Source organism: Hesperophylax consimilis, chromosome 6, assembly GCF_061612785.1.
Source record: "Hesperophylax consimilis isolate HC1 chromosome 6, BYU_Hcon_1.0, whole genome shotgun sequence".
NCBI lineage: Eukaryota > Metazoa > Arthropoda > Insecta > Trichoptera > Limnephilidae > Hesperophylax > Hesperophylax consimilis.
In genome coordinates this window covers 33,320,604-33,342,352 of record NC_142841.1, presented here as the reverse complement: position 1 = coordinate 33,342,352, position 21,749 = coordinate 33,320,604, and the positions used below count along the sequence as shown (strand labels likewise).

The window sequence follows — 21,749 nt, the reverse complement described above, 5'->3', positions numbered from 1 at the left end:
ATGACACCTCTTATTGGAAAACCCTGAATACACAAGATACGACGTGTTTCGCTTCTTCTTTTATTTGGGTAAAATTTGAAAATTAATTTTGTTGAAGAAAAATCAAAAGAAAACATGAATTCTGTTCTCTTACAAAGAAAACATTATTTTTCTCATCTTGTACATAATATTTTGAACCACAGGAGAGAAAACATGAATAGGCATTATAAAGGCATAGAAAACAGAGTGAGATCTATTTTTTAAGCTCCAAAGATGAGTTATTGTTGAAAAAATACATAACCGCTCAAGAATGAACAACGAAGAAAATAATCGAAAACAGATTCATTTCTTTAACCCCTAACGTGCCGAGACATCCATAGCGGGTTTCATAAGTAGCTCACCGCAGTTGCCTCGAATTGAGATTTATTTTTGCAAAAATTATGATGTTCTTAATGTTCCTAAAGCTACTTATTCCCATATAAAATAACCAATCTTATCAAAACAGGCTTACTTCATTTCAGCCAATAGATACGGAATATTTGGTCACGTGACAAAATGGCCGCCTACTTGATTTGTTTGAAAGTTGCTGTCAGTTGTATTACACGGCATTTCAAAATCAGTTTATTACAAGGCATAACCGGATTACAAAACCGGATTGCAAAACCGGATAGCAAAACCGGATTAATCAAAGATTTTCTTGCAAAACAAACTTATTTATATTTTATGATTCAAATCGAATATTATCAAAGTAATCTATTTACTAAAAACACAGATATAAATCACATATTTGAAACCGGTAAAGTTTCTTTTTGTTTCATAACAAAACTTTCAGGTTCAGTAAGTCAATTTTGCAACCACAATGAAATATGAAATAAAAATATTAATTATTAAAAAGCATTTTGATGGGCTTAAATTTAACATACCATTTGATGCAACGGCATGTCTGTGATATATGAATTTAAAATTTAAACCCAAAATTCATGATGTTTGATTTTTTTGATATTTTATGTAAATAATATAACACAGTAGGTTGGTCAATATTATTTTTTTAAATTAACATTAACTCACAAAAAATTGTCAAAAATCAAGAAAAATTGAATTCTTTAATGCCTTATATTTAATAATTTAAACCATACTATGGTCATACTATACATTTGTTAACCCTTTTGATTAAAAAACAATTATTTAGTTTGGTCAAGTTTTTGGCCTCAAATTCAAATTGTTCATTTAAAAGGCTTGGCAGCTGTTTCTCTTTAGGGTTAATCTATACTCAATATTCACGCTTGTTTGTTACAAAATACAATAGAGAATAGAGAACCGAGCTTATCTTTCTTTAATGTATCAACGTCCAGGTACTCTGGAATATATTGCCTTCATTAATCTAATCCAACTTTCTTCGGCGGTATCTGCTTCCAGTGCACGTATTCCTTGAAGAATGTCCGATATATAAAGTTCTTGGTCCCGGGGGTGGAACAATGGATCACGTTAAACTAATTTACTTTTATCCACTGCGGGGCGTACACCATCGGAAATAACGGTTTTTTAAAAGGAGTATATATTGATTGTGTATTTATTTAAAACCATACTTATAACAAAGGTATAAAAGTCATTATACTCTCAAGTAAATATCTTCAATTGCAACAAAAATAAATGTAATATATATTCTTGTCCCAAATAAACCAAAGTACGTGCATTATGGGGTAACTCTTGTTGTAATTTTAAATAAAATGTAGTATTTTTATTTTTTTAATTTTATTTTAATTTATTGCTTTTGTGTTTAATTAAAAACAAATTAAATAATATAATTATTAAGTTCTGCAAGTATTTTTTGGTTTTTGTTATTGTTGCAGCTGTTTCGGCTTTCATTATTTTTTTAAATTATATTATTAAATTTGATTTTAATTTAACTAAAAAAAATAATAAAATGTAGTAGTTCTACTGTATAATTATTAAATAAATAATGTGTTAGTATAGTAATGAAATCTATAATTAATTTCTCATGTAAATTACACATGTACATCTATAAACCAACAATATTATAAACTGTTGTTTTCTAAATAAAAAAGGTTACGGTGATTTAATTAACATTATAATAAAATACAGTTAGTGAATAGAGTATGCTTAATTACGGTGACCGGATAAATCATCAAAATCATAATTCATCACATCTTTAAAAATTTAAATAAATTCATGGAAAGTGATGAAACAACAACTTTATTAACTGGGTTAAGTAGGTTAGGTTAGGTTTAATTTTTTTTTCATCGTTTGTAATGACTTTATATCACTTTTAAGGTGTGTTGAATTGTTACTGTGTTGAGTTATCATGGAACCCTTAATTACTTATCTTTTGATGCTGGCAAACGTAAAACAATATTTTTTTAATGCATTTTTATATGATAACAGACTTCCTTCATCATTATATCGAAGTATTCATTTCTTAATCTATGCAGGCGATATATTGAAGAATTTTGTTCTGCATTTTATATACTGCTGAAAGAATGTAGTAAAAATGTTATAGAGATAAATTAACTTAATAATATTATTGAAAAAATAAACAATATGTAATTTATATTTGTTTCTGATGTCATTTTTATTTTTTAAATCTTTAATCATTTATTGTTTCATAGTTCTTTCACACAAACGAAGTATTGACTTCTGTGTGTCAAAGCTAAAACTTTATGTGAGTTAAGTAGTCAGTTTAGTTAGTTTTTAAAGTCTAAACCAATCTCTTATTGACAGCACTGCATTGTTGCAACTGATTTTATTTCATGTTCCTAATAGAGTCAAACAAACTCTAACAATAATTTCAATACCAATTCATTTATAAACGCCCTCATTTCATGCATAATTATTAGGTCACCAATATGCAGAAGTAGCAGATATTTTGAATAGCACAAAAATGCAGTTAGTTTACATTTTGTTTCCTGCAGCATGGTTGTAATTTTAGTTAATTTAAATCATTAGGATTTTAACACTGTACAATTGTTTTTGTAATTCCTTGATATTATTGTATAAGGTCACCTATAGATGGAACTAGGTTAGTCGATAAGGTTTCACATGGATGGCGTTAGATATTGCGTCCAGATCAATAGGATAATAAATAAGGTGGCAACCTCAAGGTCGGGGTCCAGATTATTCCAACCGCCTGCTAATTAAGATATCATAGCCGTTGTCAATCTATTACAATAAAACGGCCGAGGTTTGTTCAGGATGCGTCTGCCCACCAACTGCACGGCGTGCCAGATCGGGAGAGGCTGGTTTGAGGAGACCATTCAACGTTTCTCGCCTTGCGATACAGTGGGAGTGATATATTCATAAGTTCGTCACTCCTGGACAAACTGATCCCTAGATTCGTACCCAACCCTCACACCTTTCCTCTCCTTCCTTTCCTTAACAAAACCCCCATACAGAATCCCCAAAGATGACATAGGTCTTGAGTGAAATTATTTTTCTCAGAGCCTCAACTTAAAAAAAAATCGATGATAGAAATCGAAAAAGATTTTGTGTTTTTCTACTAAAATGATTCCCGTAACACCTTACTCAAGAAACAAATTATCTCTTTTTACTGAAATAATACTGAACCAAGACGTTATCAAAACCGCTTCACATTATTGTTTGACAGACGAGTGTACTTTAATAATTAACCTGTACTGTAATCAACTAATAAGCAATTTACTTCCAAATTTATAAAGGTGATTAACCAACCTAATCACAATTAAAATACATTAAGTTTTGAAACTAACCATGTTATCGTATAGTTTATTATGATAATAATAGTAACATAGGTATTAGAATAATTCGCCCCGTTAGCAAATTGTCAACAAAACTTTGGCAGTAAATAAAATGTGTAGTTCGCAGTTTGCTCACGAGAGCGCGTCGGGGCTGTTAAGTCACGGCGCATGGAAGTTTCCGGTTCCTGCCGCCATCTTTATTCCGATAAACTATTGCCGAGCTAAATAATTGTTTCCCGGAACACATGAATACAACATGGAATTATTTTACTGGAAACAATTGGAAAAGAATGATAAAACTTTTTATCTTTTCTTTTTTGAGGGAATGGGAGCTGTATTCTGTAATAAAGATATTTTATTTGAATTTTAGAGAGCGTCATCGTGGTATTTTTAACAAAGATATGTTAGCCGGCTACTGTCCTATTTTTTGAAGTTCATTGTCTTTCGTTTTTTATGGTCTGTCATTAAGTTAATAATTTTCTCATAAGTGTTGTTATTTTTGTTGTAAGCTGCTTTCGTTATGGTCTGAACCTGCTATTAAAACAGATATTCCCGATGAGATAGGTACAGTACCTCACCAATGCTTAAAGTGTTTCTACCGATTTATAACATTTTTCCTTTGAACCATCGACTAAGTACTGTATATATGTACTAGTATTTCATTTAACAATTATTGCAATTTGTTTTTTTTTTTACATGAAAACAACCAACTTTATGTTTGTAGGAAAGGTATTGTTAACTACTTAATTTATCACTAGGTGGCGTGTAGATATATTATATTTATTAATTATGAAAATTATTCTCAAACTTCTTCAAACTGCAAGCAGTAACTTAATTTTCCACACAATGAGAGTATTTGATGTTCGATAGATCTATGTAAAATATATCCTCATGCATCTCTTTAAAAACAAACACGTACTTTACGAAAAAAAAACTTTAAGATTTAGGCGTAATTCGAACAAAGACATATTGCAAGCTCCAGCACTTTCTTCCACCTTTGGTCAACGTAGCTTTAGATACTTTGCCACAAAAATATTCAACATCCTCCCAGAAAATATTAAACTGTGTCAAACACAGAAAGCGTTTAAAAAAATATTAAAATTTGGATTCATTCAAATGATCGAGCATGTACTGGTGGCCTTACCCAAACTTCTTGTCACTGACAGTTATTGTAGAATGTATGGCGATAAAACTTGCTGTATTTGTATTGTGCATATGCAAACAATAATGTAACCTAACCAAACGCCTTGTCATTGATAGTTATTATAGTATGTATTGTGCTAAAACTTGCTGTATTTGTATTGTGTATATGCTAATAAAAATGTAACGCAAAATAATGTATTGCTTTATAGGAACCTATATTTAACATTTATAAGTAAACCATAGACAAAATGCGAGAAATAATTGACTAAAAAATCTGCCTCAACACACGTTCGCCTAGTGAGGCAGGTTATGCACAACTTAAAATATAGTATATTATGCGATATCTTTATAACACTCGTACATATTTACTTTTTCTTCTATTAGAAACTGTTCTATTATTGTAACATTAGTTTTTCAACAATGTCATTGTTACTAACTTACATATAGGTATTTTACTTACTAATGATATATTCTGTAATTTTTTTAAATTAAATAAATAAATATTATTATTATTATCTTCATTTAATTGTGAAATATTTTGACTTGTCAAATGTTACATTTAACTTTTAAATTTTTTTTTGTGTTTTATGTTAAATGTTACACATAACAATATTTAAAAGCAATATCACTAAGTTTTCTCTGCGTTCGCTTACGCGCTCGTTAAACATTGGTATTTTCATATCTTCCTTTCAAACCATCTTCTTCTTATTTTTAAACGCTTTATACAGTTGAATACATAAATTTAAGTAGCTATATTTGTGCCTTTATATAATGGTGATTTTGAAGTTTTAAATTTTCTTCAATATATTTTCATAATAAGTTATTGTTTCATTTCCATGCGCCGTAGAACTTTAATAACTGTTCCCATTTATGAAATGCATGGATTTGAACCGTAAATCTTCATTTCAAACGCATCTTTCTTTTTTGTAGCATTCAATAAAATATTTGGTGTAATGTGGCTATTTTAATATAAAAAAACAAGTAAGTATCTAAACCTATTCAATTTATCCCAGGAAAATATTCAAACAAAATTAATTAAAATGTTGGACTAAGTTTCCTACTCAATATTTAGGACGGTTTGCTAAACATAATTTGAAAAATTCATCAATAAAAATCATCAATGAATCATCTTTGAACAATTTCAAAGTATATTTTCGACTACCATAATACGGGCGTGTGTCTAGTGTGGTAGTCGAAAAGCATGTAAAAACTGTACACATTAATATTTCATGAATAAAGAAAAAAAAAAAATAATAATAATAATATTTTCATGTTTTTTGAAGCTTCTATTTAAGTTCTGTTATTTTGTCATCATTGGTCAGTTGTTTCACAAAACTGAAATTACAACAGAACTTGAAAAGAACCTGCGAATAACTTGAAAATCAACGTTCGAATTTGATGAATTGTTCAAATTTTGAGAAAACACCCGTCCTTAGTTTATGTCAAAAGTTGTAAATCATCATTAACCTAAGAACTCTTGATACTGTATCCTAGAAAGGAAAAATAAACAATTATGTAACCGAGTATTTATTTATACATTATGAGTAACCTCAACAAAGGCTTGCACATGTGAGGTTAAAAATTCTAACGAAAAAAAGGATACAATGTCAAGAAACAATGCGTTAGATAAAGAGTTGAAAAATGACCTGTTGAAATTGGTATTATTGTATGTTTTGTCCGTGTTGCGATATCTCCTTCTTTTCAACGTTTTGAACAGCATTTTAGTGTCCAATCTACATCTACCCTGATGATGGACACTGTGATTCAGTCAGAAACGTTGGCTAAAGAAAGGGAGGTAGCGCAACACGGTATAATTCCTTAAAAATAAATCACCATAAACCTTTTGAATGTATTGATATATTTACTAACGGTTTTACGTCCAATTTTCAAAATCACTGAGAAATAAAATAATAATGTTAATTATAAAGAAAAGGATGGTATATGAAAACAAAGACAAAATTCAGATTTAAACTTAAGAAAATGGAAGTGACAAGTGAAGTCAAGACCACGATAGAAATCATAATATTTATAATGATTCTTTAATTGATTATGGCGGTTTCAAATATTTCAATTTTTTAATTTTTGGCTCTCTGTTGAACGATACATCATATTGACAACAAAGTAGACCAAGTTTAAAAAAAAAATGTCATTTACTAGAAGTTGATCAACTAAAGCTGAAACGACAGAACGCGGTATTTGTGACAGATAAAAAGCATTTAGACTTGCACAAAAAAATCACAGCGTTTACTTAAGAGGAAGCTACAAGCCAAAAGTGTGTATATTCTTGATATACCTTATATCGTAGGTAATATGCATTAAAATTGCTTGACAAACAGAGTCTAGAAATGTTCGATTTCAAGCAAAAAACTAGTTTTTATTTATTTTGTAAATAATGTTATAAGAAAGCAAAAAAGTTAAATGAAACTGTCACAGATAATCTTAGCTATAATAATGTATTTTTAAAAAGTTGCTTCATTTATGCGTTCATACATTTCTATTCAAAAAAAAAAAAATATATATTTTTTTAGTGGTTTGCATTTTTTTTTATTGAGTAATTTATTTTTTATTTGTATTCCAATCAAGCGAAGCGATAGGAAAACCTTCCATTTATCTAAAGCATATTTTTTGGTATTCATAATTTACAACAATTCGTTATAAAGATTAATCAAAATAGTGATTTGGCATTAAGCTTCGCCTTAAGTTGACCATATAAACATTCTGAAAAATTGTGAATAGTCTGCGGGAGGAGATATTTAAAGGTATAATTTGTAGTAATTTAGGTGAATCACAACACTAATAATAATTTGAATTTGAACAATCGAGATAATTTTTTTTCTTTAATTCCATTACATTACTGTCTAAAGGAGAATGGTTTAGAGTTAATCATTTACGACAATATTTGCGACTCTCAAACGAAAATTTGAAACAGAAAATCAGAAATAGATTCGATCGCACCAAGGAATTGAGCCCAGGACTTCAGCCTTGCCCGGGCCCTGCTTTGGTTTAGAGTTTATTCAATTTTATCAAATGAGTAATTGACTCTTTCAAATCCTGACCTCCTGGCAATTCCACATAAGAATTCGATTGAACTATTTGAATGTTTTTATTATATGATGTTTTAGAGTAGGACAGGAAAATCTCCCAACTTTTGTTAATTTATGCTGATTGAACTGTCCACGTGCCGGATTTATTGGATTTTGAACGTCACAACGACGTTATTATTAAACGTGAATTATTTCAATGGAAAACTTCTTTGTTGTATCGAAATGCTAACATAAACATCCCAACTAACTCTGAAAATTTTAAATTAATTATTTAATCGAATCGAAATGAGTTATTACCACAATTTGAAATACCGTAATGTTAGCACGAATTAAAGAGTTTGGAATACATTGCTATTGTTCTAAGCGTTGAAATAATTATTATTGCTTTCCAAACTAAGTAGGGAATTTGCTATCGAAATTATTTTATGAATAGACATTTCGATTTGAAATGGGATATCATATTGTGTTCAATATACACCAATATTAATAATTAGATTATATGGGAATCGGCGTTACCACAGCTATCCATTATATGGCGGTTTTAATGTTTACGTAAATATTCAGAGACTACTAGTTCGCACACGATCGTTATATTATGAAAAACCGACTTATCTACTATTTTTTATGACTATTAAATAATATTATTACTTTTACGAAATTTTATTAATTATTGTGAGCTTATTTCATCCAGGAAGTGCAAAAAAAGAATATGCATTCATTTGAGCAGTCGTGAGTGAAAATTTTGGCTCAACTGTTGATCAGTAGGATTAGGAACAACGGCTCTTAGCATTTTTTAAAACTGAACTTTCAAATAACAAATTAACAACGTGTTTTATGCAGATTCTTAAAGTTTTGGCATGCAAACCACAGTAATTGTAGTTACAAAATATAATCTATGTGATCGGTGGTAACACGTTTGCGATAAGCAAAATTTACATACTTAAAATATACAAGCTTTTGTGAAAATATATATTCTTATATATTTATTTTAAGAATATATATTTTCACAAAAGCTTGTATATTTTAAGTATGTAAATTTTGCTTATCGCAAACGTGTTACCACCGATCACAAAGATTATATTTTGTAACTACAATTACTGTGGTTTGCATGCCAAAACTTTAAGAATCTGCATAAAACACGTTGTTAACTTGTTATTTAATGTTCAGTTAAAAAAAATGCTAAGGGCCGTTGTTCCTAATCCTACTGATCAACAGTTGAGCCAAAATTTTCACTCACGACTGCTCAAATGCACAACTACGCTATTTCCAATGGAAAGGTGACGACTAAGCAATCTAAGGAAGCCAAACTACTGGATTAAGCTCTCCTCAGTAAATGGTTAGTTATAAATAGTGTCGACAGAGTGAGAAATATTCGCGATGCCAAGACACGGTGGCATTAAATTCAAGCAAATACTGATTACATATTACATACGTCGGTTTAAAAAAATAAGAAATATCAGTCTAAGTATTATTTACATAAATTATGTGTTAATGAACACAATAATTAATTCGTCAATTTCAATTTTACATTGAAAGTTTTTACTTTGATGTCATTTTATTCCCTATTAAAGTTGGAGAGGCCACTTAAGTTAATCAAAACTAAAGGTGTTTGGAAATAGTCGAATCGAACTTTACTAAAAAAATTACTTGGCTGATCGGAGTCTGAGATTGATCGTTTGAAAAGTTGTGAACAACGGCCGTAAGACTGTTATCTTTCAAATGTGGTCTACATAACTATCTTAGATCATATGATGCCCGCTTTGAATACTTCAAGATGACTGACTGATATAATATGTTCACACAATATAATTCACGGCCTTCTTGATACTTATGTCTAAGCAATTTTGAAATGAATGTTCCCAATTTCCGTTGTTTAAGACGCCATGCATAATGTTTCACATTAATACATTAAAAAATAATATCGCCTATTTTAGCCCTCTGACCCAAATGTGTCGACTATATAATAAGTATAAGTATATACATAAGAATATGCTAAAGTAGACATTTTTGTCGATAATTTATAAGGATTCAGAAAAAATCTTCTACTACTGCTAAAAAATATGTTGCGCTGATTACGTTACGTATTGCTTGCGTCTCTATTTGTGTCTCTTGGGACTCTATTACTATTTGCCAATTGAGTGAGCTTTCACATAATTTTATAATTTTTGTATTTTAATTTGCTTTATGTTTTCTGTTTTAATTTATTATTTAATAAATTATTTAGGTATGTAAAAATTAATATATCCTATCTTTATGTAGATTTTTGTAAATATTGTTCCTACTTTTTTTATTAACTGAATATTTATAACTGGATTGTTCTCACGTAAGTTAGATCGTCTGTAAAAACCCAGAATAAATAAATAAATAAAAAAGTTAATTTTAAGATTTTTGCCTGGTGTCTTGTTGATAAATAGTTATAGTTTCAATACACCTCAACATATATGGTTTGAGTGTGTAGATTTAAGTAATTGATGTAATTTTAATAATCATGTCTTTATAACAATTATACATTGTTAGCAAAGTAGCAACAATTCAATGTAAAAAAAGTTCACAAAATCTCCCTCGAAGTATGTCTTAAAACCCCCTTTGTACTCAGTTTGTGAAATATATTTTTAAAATAAAGTTTGGAAACAATAATAACAGAATTTTTCACAAAATTACGCTATGAAATTGTCATTTCTCTCCGCCAGACGTCCGTTGCGCACTTAAAACTTGTGCTATTACAGAAAAACTGACAGCTCCATTATTCGGGATGAAAATCGAGTAAAACTAAAATCGCTGGCACGTTATGGATTAGGGATACTTCGGGTGGATTGTAGCGTAGCCAGCTCCTTGTCTCAGTTTTATTGACCATTACAAGAAAAAAAAACGGTTATCAAATAATGAAGTAATGTAATCTTTTCTGAATTCTGTCATTGAAATTTTTCAAATCTCCGGCGATCACTAGATCATAAAAAATGTTATTGGCGCGCTGATTAGAGCAGTATTGTTGTATTTGGCTTTATATTGCGCATCGATACACGATGCAGACCTGATTTTTTATGTGGTTACAGTTGTGTTAAAATTTGAAACTTAAGTCTAAAAAATTACCGATTCCCACTAAGTAGGCTCTGTTCAGAGTGTAAGAACATATTGAAAATATCGAGAATCCTTGCGGCATACCACCCCACTCTTGCTACCTGCCATCCCACCATTATAACATTCGGGAGCCGCCAGATGGTAGCGATATCAGCGATTGCCTTATGAGGGGTTAGAATCTTGGATGCGAGGCACTTAAGGAGATAGCAATTGTCGGAGAAATACAGGCGGCGGGTGGTGCCCCCAGATGTGTATCAACCAGCCCCATATCCTCCAGGCATTTCATCGAAGATGGTATCTGCACGCTTCGACATACATAAATACAACGCGCTTAGTACATTTACCGCTTACGGTATGCGTGTTTACATTTTGGAAGTTCGCGAAACCAAACAAACACGTAAACAGTTGTATATTATTAACGTGCGCAGATGAATGATTTATGGGTAAGTAGACATTTTACTCTTAGTGCCTTGTAAAAATAATAATAATAATAATAGAGCCGTGACTATATTAGGAGCTAGTATTTTTCTCCAGTGTGCGTCAATGTTGGAGGATGGAGTGAGGCGGGCTTCCATGGTGAGGATATTTCCAGAGCTGCTTATCCTTTCCCTCATTCCTGCCACCCTGGTTATAATATACGGGAACTTGCCCCTCCGTGAACATACGGGAAGCGCTGCAGTCTGGGGAGACGAAACATTATGCGGAAGGCGTTATTGTATTGGACCCGTAGTCTTTCCATACTACTATTTTTGTAGTTTGCTCATAGTTCACACGTGTACAACGATGCGCAGAAGGAAAGGAAGAGCGTCCTTTTTACAGCGGTACTACAAAGGTGAAATCTTCAACTGAGCATGTTTGCTTTTACGCTGAGAGCTCGTATTTGTCTATCGATATCATCATCGTCCATCAGATTACTGGTGATTATATGTCAAAGGTATTTAGTTCCTTCGGTCACCTTTAAGTTCACACCGTTCAGGGTAGCTGGAGGAATATTTTTCGAGCCTTGCCCATGTCTTATGACCAATAGAGCCGTTTTAGTCGGGTTATAGAACATATTTGTTTCTTCAGCATACTCTTCACAGATTTTCAGAAGAATGCGCAGTCCCCCAATGGTGCCATCGGGACCATGTCGTCCTCGTAACTGACGTTATTCAGACACTATCCTCCGATGTGGCAGCCTACACCTACATTATTTAGCCTTTCTTCTTTTGAGGATGTACCTACTGTTAGACGATTAACTAGCGAGGGGATTCTAGGATTCGGGCGGCTGAAATGAGATTCTTGAAAAGCGTGGTGGGTCGTCACTTCATGGGATCATGGGGACGGACACCTCTACCAGATTATACTAGCTAGCTGGTTCTGGGTTGTGGAAAAATGACTGTGCGCCTTGCGGGTAGGGATCGAGCCTGCATTGAAACAAGTCGTAGCGCAAGATCGAAAGGTACAGTTTTTCATGTTATTATTATATAGTATTAAAATATTCCAATTGATAACTATTAAAGTTTATTTCAAATACAAAAATATATGAGAAAATTTTACCTAGTTTCTAAAATTGTTTTTTTTACATCTTCAAAACAATAAATAGAACATTTAAAATTCCGAGTATAACAACTTTTTAATGATGTTTATTATCAATGGAATAAAATTTGAACTACGTTTATTAATAAAGCCGTAAATGTATTCCCTACGTACTATATTTGTAAAGCAAGTCGTATCGGAAGAAGTTAAATGATTTTAGTTATTTTCTTGTTAATAGCTTGCCTTACTTAGTACCTGAAATATTTATTACTAAGTAGTCTTTATATGGGCGCTCTAAAGATGAGTAGGATGAAGTAGCCATTTCCGGTCTTCGAACTTTTCCGCATTATTTTAAAGGAAGGAAAACGGCCTACCGTGTGTTTAAATTTTGTTTATTTATTTATTAATTAACGCCCTTTTTCGGTGCTTTTACATAAGAATATTAAGAAATATACATTATTTATTGTACATAACTGAATTACTTCATTAACAACATTTTATATTTGTTTAAAAATAAATTGAAGATGTCCACTGACTTGGTATAATTGTAACCCTCCATTAGTATTCTGGGCAAAGAGGAAAACATATGATAGTTAGTCGCAGAATTTGTACACAATTCGGATTCAGTCACAGAAGAAAGAATAATCAATGAATAGTAATCGATCCAAAAACGTATTTTTACATATCAAGAAAAAATACATGTTTTATTTCGGCTTAAATAAATCAAACCAAAATGGCTTTAGGGATGCATGTACATGGAGAAAAATGATCCTGTTAAAAAAGTGACAGCATGCCTACTTCCTGATAAAATATGAGTCTTTCAAAATATATCCAGAACACGTGTTCTTTTCCTAAAATATATCATGACGGAATGCGACAATATCAGATTATCAATATCAGTATTTGTATGAACACGTGTTCCGCCGTTCTCAAAAAACATTCGCTTTTATTTTATTTTATTTATTTGGGAAAATTAACAGATTATTTACATACATAAGAATAAACTAAATAATAAAGATAAAATCCAATAACAGATTTTCACTTTAAATTATAATAATTATAAAAAATATAAAAAAAAAAACTGAAAAAAAGGGTTCTATACCCGTGGCCTGAGAGAATTTACAAAAAATAAAATATTGTAAATAATAAATAAAAAATAATAGAAGATGTAAGGACACAAATAAATAAAAATTTTAAGTTAACTTTTTGACTGATACTTTTTAAAAAACTCTTTCGATTCATTCGTTTTAGGCCTGCAGTCCCGTTTTTAACAATAAAACGAATAATTTGACCAGTTTTTTAATAAATTAACAGTATTTCATTTTAGTAAGTTTTCTCCGTGTGTTTTTGTACTAGGACATCAACAACTAATATATGATTAAAGAAAGATTTTGCGAGTTAAAATTTTTTTGTGTAGACCAAATATTTCCCTGTGATGCCTGGAATTATTACAAAAACGTAGCAATTTAACATGAATGTGAAATATATTTCACAATGAAATCCTTTTATCAAAGAAGTCTCCGCACGTTTCGTTAAAAACCTTTGCGGATTTTCCGCTGCTGTGCAGATGAAAATGAGATAAAACGAAACAATTCAAATCGTATTGTGTTTTATTTGTTATTTTTGGTATGTTTTCCCGGTAATGCGATTATAACAATGAAATTCCACCGCAAATGAACACTTTAAAAAATATATCTATGTTGTTACAAACGTAAAACAAGAGGATACTTTTAATTGAATACCAACTACCGCATTGTCAACCAAATATTTATGCTTTTCACAAGCACCGAAAACCAAACACTGAAGTGTGTTTTATTCATAATAATTATTTACACTCGTAAATTTTGCACGTTTGGCTTCGATGATGATATTGAGAGAATACGATGTACAAAAGTTTGCACCGCGTTCCAAGTGTGATATGCTTTTAGAATCGTTTAAAAGACCACGATTTAGTATCGTATCGTGATTTAGTATCGTATCGTGAGACTGCTGGATAAGGCTATATATACGTAGGCTTTGTGACTTGATCCGAATAGCCTGGAATTTCGCTACTTTTTCTTTATATCATTCCTTCTCCCCATCTCTTTCATCCTCGCGATTTTGGGGAGAATATAGGCAAAGATTCCAAGCAGTAAGAACTTTTGTGATGTTTCCATAGACATCCAATTTGATAGACTTGCCTAACATGAAATCTGCGTATCATTTCGACGAACTGGAGGCAAACCACGTGACCATATTTTTGACATCAGGAGGATTCGTGAATGTTTTGAATAAACTACGAAATCGAACGACCTACGACCGCCGAAGAGCGCACATGAAATAACCAAACCATGCACAAAAATGTAAAATACGCTAAAGTATTCAAAGGTTTGCAGCGCAAAACATTGTGAGACTTTTATACGTGGGATCTAAATGTTCATTTTTAAACGAACGGATAAAAATGTGTGAGGTGGGTAAATTATAACATATTTTTAAAAATGTCCAAATAAATAGTGTAACAAAATATTCAATTCTGGAAACAAGCTTGAACTTTAGTTTACTCGATTTCCAAGCTGCCAACCATTTGTGCGTTATTGTAAATAGATCTAATTATAAGCGGATTGTATTTTCGAGGACTTAATCGTAATATTACAATGCAAGTGGCCTGTGTGCATGTAAGATTTATTTATTATCCCAGAAAAGGAGACGGTCATTGGTCCCTGATTGGCTTGTCTATCAATTTAAATGTCTATGACGTTATCACATAAAAATAGAATTATTAATGTTACTTCTCGGAAAATAAAAAAACAAAAACCCAGTAAAAATACATATCTAAAATACATCTTAAAAGGTGCCCTCTAGAATTTTAAAATATGTATTTTAGCATTTTAAATTTAGTTACAGTGTATAAAGCAGAAAAGGTATTTATGTAGTCTGTAGTCTAGAGGTTGAGGGTGCGTTCACTTCTGAACATGCCCCCAGAAAGCAAGATGGCAATTCTAGACAACCCGAAGATGTGCAATGATCTTTATTTCTTACGTGAGAGAATTTTTTTGCCGAATTTCACATCAGAACGACAGTAGAATAAGTGCGACGTGTGCTTCTAAAATTTCCACAACCATCGGTGTTAAGCGTTGAAGATTTCAAGATTAAACTTTTGTTTAGACTAACGAAATTCAATACTTCGTTGGTGTGAAAGCACCATGAAAAAATAAACATGATTATTACTTCAATGGCGTAAGCCATAGACTCCAAAACTTGGTCATTCATTCATAAATAAAATTATAGCACAGTTCTTACCTTTGTTGGCATCTACCGGCTGTACAGAATTGAAAATCAAGCAAGTTTTTTAAAATTTATGTTATAATAGTTCTAATTTCTTTATAATTTTGACATATTTAGAAGATATGTAAAATGTAAATACGAGAATTAATATTTTCCCGTTTATGAAACTGACCCATTGATTTGAACCATAGAGTGACCAAAAAAGCCGAACCCAATAATTTGTTTATTAGATCGATCTGTGTTAGCATTCCAAGACGCATTGCAAGAAACGTAGTCCTAGATTGTGTGATTGTATCTTGAAATCATTAAAATATTATCAGGTAGTGGATTAAAGTTTAATTTTCCTTGGATTTTCCGTGGCTTTTCCGTAGCTTTTCCCTTTTGCTTTATAGTAATGAGAGAATAAAGTGTAGGGTTGTTAAAGAAGAGAACATCCCCGAAGGAAAGTTCGCGAGTTTATGATGTTCAGAATTTATTTTTGCGTTGTTATTCCTAGAAGGTATTCATATTTTTTCTTAATTAGCTTTGCTTAAACTTTTTAACAATTTACTCAGGAAACTTGTTCCTTAAAACCAAATTATGTTATTACCTTTATTATTTTGTAATAAAATCTATTCAACTAGGAGCTTTATTTAAAGATGTTTCTATGTAAATAGATGTGTATTTGTTTTTCTTCTGCCGGTGCTTTCGTCTCCTTAAAAATAGATTAAACAACAATTGATTAGTAAAATTGCATACATTTTTACCGAATACAGGTTTTTTAGAAAAGGGAATTGGTCTATAGGTGCTTTACTGAAATTGGTTTGTCCGCCTGCTAGACTAAAATCCACTACAAGAGAGGTTGTTTAGTTAAGCATAAATTTGTTGCACATGGTTAGTACATCGGTATACAATATAGATATAATCATTAAAATACGTTATGTACAAACTTCGTCACTTAAGCTAGTTAAAAAATATATTTTTTAATTTTTATTTAATATAGATATAAGTGGGTAAAGTTGTGCTATATAAATAAAATATGGGTCCAAAATGTATTTATAATCGCAATCTCACCAAAGAAGAAACTGGTTTTTGTGCTTGGTGAGCGAGTAAAACTAATTATAAGGAAAATAGAATAACATTATTCAATAGGTATATATAATAGGAACAATTGAAACTTCTGGATCATCTATATGTATAGGTGTACATATATAGGATTCTGTTACATACTAAATATTACATCAATTAAAACTTGTTTTACTTATATTGAATCATTTCACGCATAACAATAGATACAGTGGTTTTTTCGAATGGTATAATCGATTTACATCGTTCGCAATGATTCACATACGGGGTGGTGAGTAGCTTTATCTTAGAGTTGAGTCAATAATAGCAGTAGTGCTGAGGTTTACAGTGTAATTGGCTGCATTCTTAAGATGCCAGTAATTCAATTCAGCAGTCAAAAAGGGAAAATAAAGTGCCTGAATTCAATTGTGACTACATTAGTGCATTCAAGTCTTCCCATCAAAGGATTTGCTCTTCTGATGGCATCACCCGTTTAACTATATTAATATTACTATTACTACCTATTTTCGTTCTTCGCTGCAATGACTTTAAATTTTTTTTAGCTCATTTATAAAAAAAGCAAAACAAATATACTATCAGTCACAAATCACTTCATACATTCCTTTGACCCTTTGCCGCAAACGTATGCAGCTACTTTAAATAAACAAATATCATACTTCGTCCCTTCTCGATGCTTGCCACCACTGGGCTGCCCGAAATAGCCGCCACAGTTTTAAGAACGAAAATGCGCATCAGTTATTTGCACAATCGCGTTAACATTGCAAAAACCAGTGATATTTTTCACAGAATTCGATTACTAGAAAGCTTTCAATAAATTGACTCTTTAACCAGCTGATGAGCACAACTTGGGCGCAGATTTGATCTGAAGTAGTTAATTAGCTAAGTTTGGCCGGGCTTGTGGGTGGGCGGGAGCGGGGGACGGGGAATGCCCCTCGTGTACCCTCATGTAAGTTAATGATCCTGGAGCTTATCACACTGACAAGCTCTCCTCTTTCTGAACAGATAACCTGACTTGAGTAATGTGGGGAATAATTTTCATTAGCGAATTTGTCTTGATGATGATGATTTTGCAAGTGATTGATGGGACTTTGGTAACCCAATAATACAGATTTTGTATTTATTTAGGATGATAAGTACGTTTATTATTTTGCTAATTTACCGTTCAAAAATACGAGATTAATAAAATAAAATACAGTGGATGATGCTAAATGCTAAAAACTTGTTCAAAGAAGCGAAGCTAGCAGTCCACAATAGAGTGCTGGTACCTACCCTGATGTACGGAAGTGAGGCCTGGAACTGGCAGAAAAAGCATGAAAGTAGACTAAATGCTGTAGAAATTAAATCCTTGAGGCGTATGTGTGGTAAAACCATGTATGATCGTGTGAGAAATGTGGAGATCCGCAAAGAGTGCAAGGCTGATGTAAGCGTAATGAGTAAGATCAAGAAAGAGACGCTTAGGTGGTTTGGGCATGTAGAGCGAACGAACGAAGAAAGGAGTGTAAGGAGAATATATGATGAAAATGTGAAGTAGCAGAAGTCGGGGACGCCCGAGGAAGACATGGTACAACCAAGTGAATCAGAGTCGGGCCATGTCAAGAGTCAGAATAATAGAAGAGTATGTATGAGACGATGTATGAATGTGAATGAGGCAAGGAGTGTGTGCCAAGACTGAGTTATGTGGCGGTTCGTCCTATCTGCCTACCCTTACGGGAAAACGACGTGATGGTTAGTTAGTTTAGACGATGCTTAAATTTTGACAGGTGATTTCGTAAAGAAATTTAGACTCCGTAAGAAGCACAATTCTAATAATTCGAGAATGTTGGCACAATAAATTTAATAATTTGTGATTATTCAATGAATTAAGTTCAAAATCCATATAAAAGAAGAGAAAACTAGCAAATTAAATATTATTCAATTTTCAAGGATATCGCATTAACGCTACGCGTTCATTTGGAAGGCTGAACTGAACTCAAATTAAACTCTTCGTTTAAAAACAGTCTCGGCTTTAATACATTAAAATTTAAATTCCGTATTTGCCTGAAAACATAAAACTTGCACCTAAAATGTTTATTTCAACGTAAACCCGATTTGTAAAGTTTTATAGTTTAAAATAAAATTGTGTAGCGTATTTAAAACAAACGTCCATTGAAAAAGGGTAAAAATTATATTATGATTGTGCTTTGGTGAGTACAGATGTCACCACTTGGCTCTAAAAACTCATAAAAGAAATTAAACAGAAGTTCAATGTAAAAATACCAAAATGATGAAACTATTTTTGTAATTAATTATAAATTTTAATATTCATAATTACAAACACTAAATATTCTTCATCTTGATACTCACCACTCTTCTAGACACAAGCGCCAGCTTCTATAGAAGAGGAACATTAAAAAAACAAAAGCAGTGAAAACTTATTTACTAATTGTATGAATTATCATCTTTGTTAATATTATTGATTATAATCTGTAAATTGATTAATAATTTAAAATATATTTAGATTTGAAAAAAAAAAATATATATCTTGAGACCGTGAAACTCATTTCGGCAAAAAAATAATTTGCCAAAAGGCAAAATATTTCGCTTTTCCCAAGGCCCAGTACATTTACATAATCCACAAATAAATGTTTAGGAGATTAATAGAAATCCGAGTTGGGCTGAGAGCCTGTTTTTGTGTTTTTCGTCCGCGACGATGCGAGTCGTACATCTCTAGCTGATCCTACACGTCTCAATGGTCGGCAGTATTCGGATTCCGTGCTCTTGAGGAGCGTAGTGGAATTGTTGCACCGGATCATCCAGACCACCGGTGGTCTTGGCGAAGGTCCTAAAAAGTGCTGGAATTTGTTGCGTCGTGTGTTTGCCTTCCCACGCTGGAGTTCCTGAGGTGCAGCTCAAAGTGGCAGAATTTGTTGCCGGACGGAGAATTTCTTCGTCATCGGCCTGAGGATGTTGGATGAAGCTTCCAGTTGGAACCTAGTACCTATGAAAGTCCCTCGCAATTGATGGCTACTGAGTACCCCGTCGAAGATACTTCCTTGGAAGCGGATCGGTCGTTTAAAATTCTCCCTCTTTTTCTCGCTTCCAGAATTATGATTTGTGATACTTTACGAGGTCTTTGTATACTTATTTTTAATTCTTTTATTTTTTGCTGGCATTGACGAAATGTTTTTGGTTGGCGTTGACTTGCCCTATTAAAAGTTTGTTCTTTGAAGTCGTTCTATCATTTAACGAGGGAGTTGACATCCACTCCCACTAGTAGAAGACAGATATAGCATTTCCCACGCATCCTGAGAAGATTCATAAGGTTCATGCTCTCTTGTCATTTCACGACAAAAATATGCATGACAGATTGTAAAATTTAACAATTCAAAGAGTATATAATAATAGTTATTACAACAACAAAATGAAACATTGTGAACTTACTAAACTATTGCAGTAAGGCTCTGTCCTAGACAGCTGCTCGGAATGAATTTATTGACGCCTTTGATATATTCTTAACAAGTTTTTTCTGGTAAGTTCTAGTCTTTTCGGCATTGTACCCTTATTGGTGGCTTGGAACCTGGACAAACCCCTAATATTTGATGTTTAGTCTAGTAATATGGAGGAATGACAGTACATAATAAGTGCATACATAATATACGGGTTTAACTGGTTGCCCCGGGAACCATTCATAGGATAATCAAGACCTCTACCATAGGTCACTCTAAGTTGTTCGCTACGTTTGGTGACATAGATGGGGTACCCGCGTTCATGACGTGAGCATTGTCCAGTTCTTGGCGGCGCGGCGGATGTATCTGATCACCGATTCAGGGATAACATTTATGCTAGTCTCACACGTACGTTATACTCTCGTAAAATATAAAATGAGGGCTTGGCCTGTTTCAGGCCTACTTGTTTGGTATGGTGAAATAGGCCAAGCAAACATATTATGAGAGTATTGAGCGTACGTGTGAGACTAGCTTTAATCTCTCAGTGGGAGCGATGGATTCATACGTCACACACACGTGGACTTTCATACTGTTTTCATTCCCAGAGCTTCCTCTTTCTTCTCTTCCTTTTCTTAAAAATACCCGCTATACAACATTACCAAAGATTACATAAGCCCTGAGAGGAATAAGTTTTCCAAATCATAATCACTCGAAACTAAACAAAACAATTTAATTAACATTTAAACTACATAATTTGCATTACGATAGATTATTATTGCATACTTATTTTTTAAATACTGGCTTTAATATTATCATCCACTTTTTTGTTTTGTTTTATTATCTTTTCGTCTGAGGCTCTTTACGTAGTATTCTTTTCTTATTTCTTCAATACATCGTTCACATTATGTCTATATATTACTAACTCAACATACAATACTGCCGCCATTGGTGAAACTACGGAATCCTCCTTGAGAGTCTCAAATAGTGTACTGTATTTTTACTTATGTCGCGGAATAACACTTTATCCTGGTGAGGTGTTCACAAAATGCAACTTCTAACTTATTTACATACTGTCACTGATTATTAACATTTACTGTATTACTGGAACTTATTATCTATGTAAACTGTAATCATCTGTAAAATGCATGTAAGAGAATAGACATAAATGATTTTACTCCCGCGTGGAATTAATATCTTTATAGACACTCACCTGATGGAGACCAGTATCATGGCGAAGATGAGGTACTTGCCCAGCAGCGGCACTACCAGGGAGGTAGGTGGGATGATCTCTACCACAAGGAGGAAGAACACGTGGAGACTAATGAGGATGGAGATGGATAACGTCACCTGGAAACATCAACACAACCCTCTCTTATTACTATTCAAACTACTATAGAATCTACTGTAGAATGCTAGTGAATAAGCACTAGAATCTCAAATACCCGTAGCCAGATGGGGGGAAAGAGATGGAGAAAATGAAGAGAAGAAATTATTGGAAAATA

General features: G+C 32.4%; 1 protein-coding gene across 7 annotated transcripts in view; it reads right to left on the bottom strand.

Annotated features, from left to right (window-relative positions):
• Positions 1 to 21,749, bottom strand: part of LOC149423230 (acetylcholine receptor subunit alpha-like) — a 502,266-nt gene that overhangs the window by 136,721 nt on the left and 343,796 nt on the right. For all 7 annotated transcript variants that reach the window (XM_089632590.1, XM_089632595.1, XM_089632592.1 and 4 more), the window contains exon 6: positions 21,458 to 21,594. In XM_089632590.1, coding sequence (XP_089488716.1) covers positions 21,458 to 21,594 — 137 coding nt within the window. The remainder of the gene's footprint in view (positions 1 to 21,457; positions 21,595 to 21,749) is intronic.